The 7,866-nt window shown below is 35.9% G+C and overlaps 1 protein-coding gene across 1 annotated transcript; it reads left to right on the top strand.

The window, feature by feature from the left end:
- Positions 1–359: 359 nt before the first annotated feature.
- LOC117165974 (very long chain fatty acid elongase 6-like) lies at positions 360–2,710 on the top strand. Its single transcript, XM_033349511.2, has 3 exons — positions 360–729; positions 1,179–1,669; positions 2,543–2,710. Exons 1-3 carry the CDS (start codon positions 404–406, stop codon positions 2,590–2,592), a joined length of 867 nt encoding a protein of 288 aa, XP_033205402.2. The 5' UTR covers positions 360–403; the 3' UTR covers positions 2,593–2,710.
- Positions 2,711–7,866: the final 5,156 nt, after the last annotated feature.

Consider the following 7,866-nt stretch of genomic DNA (forward strand, 5'->3'; position numbering starts at 1 on the left):
ATTACAACAGCCATATAACACATTCTGTGTTTGACGAGTATATTCGTCATCGCTTACTTTCTGCGTCACATTTTAGGATTACACGCTTTTCAAAGTTTCCAAAGAAGCCGCAATAGCTAACTGGTAAACAATTTACGATAATATTTTGTGTGAAAATTTAGTTAAATACTATATATATAAAAATGATTAATTTATTATTTTGTTTGTATTATCTTATTACTTTGCTCGGAATATTTTACATCATTTTGAACGTATTATTTATGAAATATTTTTAGTTTACATATTTCTAAAAGAGAATGTTAACGATTGTTCTTACGTTTTAGTCAATTGACAACATGACGGGAAGACTACGTATTTTCTTTCATTTTTTTAAGGCCAGTGGATATAAAAAGGATATTTCACAATGTATGAAGAAGATTTTGTGGATCCCATTGCACCTGAGTACTCATATGTTTTCGACTTCGAAAAAAACTACTCTTATCTACACACTCAAGACTGGTTATTGGACAATATAGTGTACTGCATCTGCTACGTTATCTTTTACGTCATCGTAGTTATTGCCGGATTGTCTTACATGTTAGAAAATCCAAAGTTCAATTTGAAACGTCCACGTGCATTATGGTATGGATTGATGGCACTGCTCTCCATTATCGGATTTAGTAGAACAGCACCGGAGCTGTTCTTTGCATTGCTCCATCATAGCTTTTACCATAGTATTTGCTTACCTAGGTAATGCCACTTTCATATTTTACCTTTTAATATATTTCCGGATGAATGACGACTTGAAAAATAATTATTAACGAAACATTATTATATGAGACAGTTTCTTATGCTCGGTATTTAGAGAACATTGATATGTGAAAAGCGCTAGTCAAACAAGGAATACATTTCTAACACATGTTCATAGTACTATTATCAAAATAGTTCTATAAATTTGTCTCTGAAATGAGCTTTATCTTATTAATTGGTATAATCAATTATACTCACCAATTTGCAGCATATCGATTTATACAGTGTACCTACATCGTATAGTAATTTTCCAAATCAAAATAGTACCATTCTTATTGTTTCATTATAATACGTTACTTTAATTTACACGCGATAATCAAGAAACGAGCCGACATTTCAAATATGTTTATTAATTATGTATAATAAGAAGAGAACTATTTTCTTTTCAGTAACTATTTCCAAAATCCTGTTTCTGGCTTTTGGTCACTGGCACTTGTCATATTGAAATTTATACAAATGTTCGATACGATGTTCATCGTGTTACAAAAACAAGAAATGACATTTCTGCATGTCTACCGTCATTTATCTATTATTATTTACTTCTATTTCACATACACGGAGACTACAGCAGCCATGAGATGGGTCAGCGTAATGGAGTACTTTATTAATTTTTGCATATATTCTTATTATGCTTTGGAATCAATGGAGTACAAAGTACCACTATATCTTATTATCACGTGCCGTGCGATGCAAATACTACAAATGGTGACTGGTTACATTCTAACTATTATCGCTTATAATCAGCGAGATGTCCATAAGCGTAACTGTTATATTACGTATCAAAGTGCAGCAATTGGTGCCATCTATTACATCGCCTCTTCTTACTTCTATGTTAGATACTTCTACTCGACTTACATGTCCAGGAAACAGAGAAACAAAGGTAGAAAGATTAAATGAAAAGTGTATCAAAGTTTTTTCTTTTTCTTTTATATTTCAAATCTTTTTCTACGAGCATTTCTTAAATAGCATTTCGTGGAAGCATTTCTAACGTATTTCAGGAGTCTTTATTAGTTCAGAATGATAGAAATTTTGTTTTTGTTGTGCGATAAAATGAAAGTGATAAGGATTATTTAATTACTATAAAAGAATTAACGTATTTGATGTTATGATATGGAATGTGAAGACTTTAAAGACAGTTGCTTAGGAAGAAACTAGAAATAATGGAAAATCAAGGGTGAAACTTCGTTAAACGTATCTTCACAATATTTTTAGGAAACATATTAGTCAGAAAAAACGATTGTTACCTAGTATCTTTTCCTTGCAATATATCCGAAGGTCAAGGTCATTGCAGTCGAAGACTGCCTCTTTGCATAATTACTAATATGGCTAACGATATTCGAATTTTAAATTTTTTCCACATAATATATTGATAGATTTAAACATCGACGTTTCTTTAAAGCTAATTTACAAATATCGCTATTATACAACATAGCTTAAATATGTCTTCAATTCCACTGAAACTTTTTTCTACTTCTTGAAATACCCGAAGAGCTTTCAGCTGCATGTTTTTAGTTTAGTTTTTCTGGTTATATCTAATATATTTTTATTTCATTTTTATTCTATAATATTCCTTCGATATCTGCAACTTTTACAAAATTCCTTCTACACTTTTTTCACAATTTTTTAAATCATCTCTTGTTTCCTCTCGACGCTTAATAAAATACGTTTCGTCTTTGATGCCATTATATACGAGATGTTGGTGCGTACAATATGAATTTCGTATTAAATTAATAAGGAAGATATGAAATTGTAGGAAGGCTGTGTAATAGCAATGAATACAAGCAAGAAATATTGTACAACTAACAGAACATCTGAATACTGGAATGTTTAGGTAGTAGAGGGACCAAATTTTTTTACATGATTCTTTTTGCATCTTTGCTCCAACACGATGAAATCAAACAACAACAACGTAGAATGAGACAAAGTGTAAAATTCAAGGTCGATTTTTCTGTAAGTCTTTTTCACAAAACTTCATCGAACCGGACCTGTAAAATTATTATATAAACAAATGCAAAGTGCACGTATAAATTTAATCATTTTCATATGTAATCATTTTTATATAAAACAATTTTTATATATCTTATGCGTCAAATGTGTTACACCTATCTCCTTGTACACCTTGTGTATAAAATATGTGTGTCCTTCATCGCAACAAATCGAACGAAAAAGTCGAATTGATTTGATCGTTTCAACGACGAGTTTATTTATCCGAATATGCATTTAGCCTAGTACGCTGTTTAGTCCAATTTCGATAATGGTAGAAAATGAACATGAATTTAAAGATTCTTACCACTTTCTTTTGCAAATAATCGTTTATTAAAAACCTTACCAAGAAATGGTAAATTACAAGACGAAAATAAAATGTTTTCTTCAAAAGATTTAAGCGAAGACTATGGTCGATAATTCGTTTCAGTATTTACAGAGTCGATCAGATGAATCCAATAGTATGGTATGAATAAACCCTCTAACACTTTTCTTATATTCCATGTAGAAATTTTAGACGAAACTAGAGAAACTTTCGGCAGAAAATCATCATTCGTCCGAAATATCCAGGCCACGTATCCTCGATCGCAATAGATCGAACGAACAAGTCAAACTAATTGAACGTGTTCGAACAAATGCGGCCGACGAAAACGCGTGCAACACTAGCCACTTCCGCTTATTTTAAGGCGTTCCATGAGCTCGTCCAGTACAACTGTAGCTACAGTATAGTATAATAATATAGTATAGTATAGTATAACACTATACCACGTGTTTATTCCATTGCGACAAACGCACCTTTTTGCATTTTCAGTGTGTTAGTTTTTTTTTTATTATTTAATTTGTACTTTACAATTTATCCAGCTGGACATTTGGCAAATTTGTCTAACTTAATTGTTAAATAACATGTGGATGGCTACCCCCAGTGGGATACCATCTTCGAATTTGATTATTTTATTTCTTTAGTGAGGTGAGTGTTTGTTTGTTAGGTTATGTCCTTTGTGAGATCTGTTGGGTGTTTCCTTTTTAATCTTCTTTTTATGCTTGATGTGCCGACCGTTTCCGCTGCCAGCCGGTGTGACATCAATCACATCTCAACCTACATCAGTGATAAGACATCGACCGCCAACCTTCGGACACTTTTGGACACATCACCGCCTTATCATCATAGCATACACCAAGGCTGTGACGCACCTTAGTCCACATCAGAGATAGGATATGGACCACCAACCTTCAGACACTTTTCCACATCGTAACATACACCTAGCCCCTCAACATCCTAAAACCAAAATGTATATAAACCGAGACTTCACCCAGTTCTTGTTCTTCTTCTAGTTGCTGTACTCATACAACCCCTTTTCTCCGGTTCGGTATTATTTTGTAAGTGTTAACATTTATAATAAAGTTTTATAAAGGAAAATTAGTAGTTGGGTTACGACTCGGCCTTCTTACTACAATCCAAGTACCAACTTTACATGACACCGGTTTGGGTGCGTTGCGTGTGTTAGTTAGAAGGAACATCGTAAGAGCGTGCTACAGTCTCAGTGACTTCTTTCTATTTCTTGTAATTAAAAGTTATTCGAAACGTTAGGCGAACGTTCTACGGGACTAAGACCTGCAGCATTGTTTGAAGAAATGACAAAGAAGAAGGAGTTCTCACCTCGATGTATCGCTTGCAAAGAGAAATTACTTTGAAAGCAAATGAAACCTAGGAAAACTTTTATAGACACAATAGAGACACCTATATTTGAGTGTATTACGTACAGTAGAAAAAAAATTAGAACACTTTGGATAATAGATCTACTCTTGTAGAATACTTTTTTCGGTTCCACCTTATATACTTTCCAGGCATTCACAGAGCCATGACAGTGTCATGAAAAGAAAAGAAAAATAAAATATAAAAAGAATTATTTTTAAATACTTGATTTACACTAATTACGATTTGCTTCTGAACTCCAGTCGTGACTTTTCAAGACTGCAGCTCTTACAATTTGACTCTCGATCGGATCTGCTTCTTTTTTCTTTGTTACCCCTCAATATCACCACGCGTTTGTTAGACGTCCGCGACCGTTGCTACGCACGCCTTCTTCTAGAACATTCGGCGGAAGGACCGTTGGGATATCGATGGCTCATTAGGCACTTCAGCGATATACATTGTCGTCGAGTGCCGCCACATCTTTATCTCCGTCGCCAGTCCATCGGATTTGAAGTGTGCCGGTCGTGACAACACAGCCGCTTTTCATTTGTTGAGAATTGTGGATCGTAATCGCCGAAATAATTATGTAGAAACACTGTCATTACATGTAGGGATGATAATAAAATAGTTTTGTATTTATTTAATATATGATTTACAAGATGTTCACAGATACCTATTACACGGGTTTCAGCGCTCTTCCAGTCTCACTTTTTACCATGCGTACCGAACAGCGACATTCTTTTGTTCTACGACACGCTGCGCACGCATATATCACACACATGCTCACACACATACTGACGTACATACTCAAGCATATATGTGTATTACTACCTCGCGGCTGATCCGGTATACCGCACAAAATTACATATATTTCAACACGTACAATTCTGCTAACTTCGTGGTACGTCGTAACATTGCGAACGTTTCTTCGCGAATGAGTATTTCTCTTTACCAAAGGCATCAATTAGAGTAATCAGAAAAATAAGCGCGTAGCGAAGTTAAATCGAATCCTTTAGCAAGTTTCTCGTTTCGAACGCGGTCTCGCGAATGAATTGTAACATTAACAATGCAAAGAGCGATTTAAAATGCATCTAAATGCATTTCAAATGGATATCGTGAGAACACTGGCCAATCCGTCTTACTGCTTACTAAACTTTACCCATTGTGGAAATTTATTCGCAATTCTCAATACGATTATTCAACTTTTAACAATTACAATTATTCCACTGGGCATAAAAATTCTATTCGCATCAACCACCAGAAGCAGAACATCGTTACAGAACGCGCAAACTTTGATGATAGAATAATCACATTTGTCTTTTGATTTGCATATCGTGTAATGGTAAAACTTAAACAATGCTTCTTACGAATTTAAAAGTGTTTATGAATTCAAACTACCCGCCAACCGATATTTTTTACTTTTGTTCTGCTTTATCGGCGGCTACTTGTTGAATAGAATAGTTCACGAGAGAAGAACGGTAGTATAGGGCTTAAAAAGTCGATTCTCGATTTCCCAGATAATATTTGTAGTAGATTTGTTATTAACTGTTATTGTATTTAATTTGATTATTCCCAAAATAATCTCGATTTTCCAGAATCGATCGTCTCATTTAACCTAACAATTTACGTTATTACATATACAGGGTGGTTGATAACTGGTGGTACAAGCGGAGAGGGGGTGATTCTACGCGAAAAAAGAAGTCAAAAACATACAATAAAAATTTTTCGTTTGAGGCTTTGTTTTCGAGAAAATCGACTTTGAATTTTCGCTCGGTACGCGTGCACTTTATCATTTCTCGTTATAACGGATCTCACTGTAGATTTGTAAAAAAATTAAAAAAAAAATTTTCATTGTACCACCAGTTACCAACCACCCTGTATATAATTATTATAATTCAAGGAGCACATATTACGGTGGAAGAAATTTTTTCAAATCAAATCAAAGTATTATATATGTCGGAGAAGCGTCAGAAATAGGATTGTGGGCGTTTGATAAATCTTCATTGAAATTGGCCATCGTTGTGGTATAACAAAGGTACGGTCTGCTAACACGAGTATGGATACTACCAATTCGACAATCAACCGCGGCGGTTGAGCACTCGCGACACTAGTGATGTTGGTCTTAGGTTCGATAACGAATCCGCGGTCAACGGAATGATAGATATACTTACTCACAAAATCTAACTCACACGTATAATACTCACAGATCGTAAGGCGTTACTCTCTTCGTCGATGAGATCGCAAGAAAGAATGACTTTTCGTCCCAATGATGCCACCGAGGAGAAAACTATGATGGGATGTGTCTAAGGACACGGGATCATCGGATTCGTCGAGTATAGCCCTCGTTCCGAAAATAAGGGAAATTGACGTTGCTGTCAATTGGTCAATTTGGGACAAAGACTGCCTGTCCGTTTGAACAATTTTAATTACCAAAAACCCCAGGTTTTATAGCGGGTCCTCAGGCTAACTGTACTCGTGCCGTGCAAGTGCCTCAACCTCTGGTAATCATTGTCCGAAGGACCCGTTGGAATGGGTATTTCTCTTAATGAGGGTCACACTATCGCTCTATACCTTTGTTAGACGAAGCGCCCGTCCCGTTGACCGCGGCTACGTTCGGCGACTGATGGTCGCCTTGAGCCCAAGTTTATTATTACAAATCACAAACAAGTACAATTGGGTAGAATGACGGCAAATTGTTTAATTAGAGCTGTAAACTTTAATTGCAATTCTACGGATTTTCCCGAAGTTCCAGAGGGAAGGCTCCGGTGTCCTTTCATCTCCGACATATTCATTAGATACTTGAGATGTTAATGACAGTGTTCTTAGGTGCACACAGTTAGGAATCCACAGTTAAAGGGGTAACTCTTTATTAAACGTAGATTATATTTTGAAGCACAAAGTAACGTTTGCTGTGACGCTCAGTATAATACTGCACGTAAAGACGATGTGAAAACTCTTTAAGGTGATCGCAAAAATAAAAGACTGACGGAAACTTTCCTCTCCTTATCGCATTTGTTCGTTGTATATCGGCCGGGGATACCAACAAAATTCCAGATGTTGCCTCCAGGGTGAATGGGAATTTGATGAAACCCGCTGGCCATGTCTAGGCTAATGAAGTATCTCGCCTTTTGCAATCTCGCGATTTGATCCGCGATGAGGGGTAAGGGATACCGATCCGCGACCGTATTTTTATTTAACGCCCGAAAATCTACACACAGTCTATCTGAGCCGTCCTTTTTATTCACGAGTAACATAGGGCTCGCTAATGGTGAACTACTAGACCTTATGATTTTTGCTCTAATTAGCTCGCTGATTCTCTCTCGTACTATTCTCCGCTCTTCCTCGCTGAGTCTATAAGGACTTCTTTGTACGGTGATGCTGGGATCAATTAATCGAATCTC

The sequence above is a fragment of the Bombus vancouverensis genome, chromosome 17 (genome assembly GCF_051014615.1).
Source record: "Bombus vancouverensis nearcticus chromosome 17, iyBomVanc1_principal, whole genome shotgun sequence".
Taxonomy (NCBI): domain Eukaryota; kingdom Metazoa; phylum Arthropoda; class Insecta; order Hymenoptera; family Apidae; genus Bombus; species Bombus vancouverensis.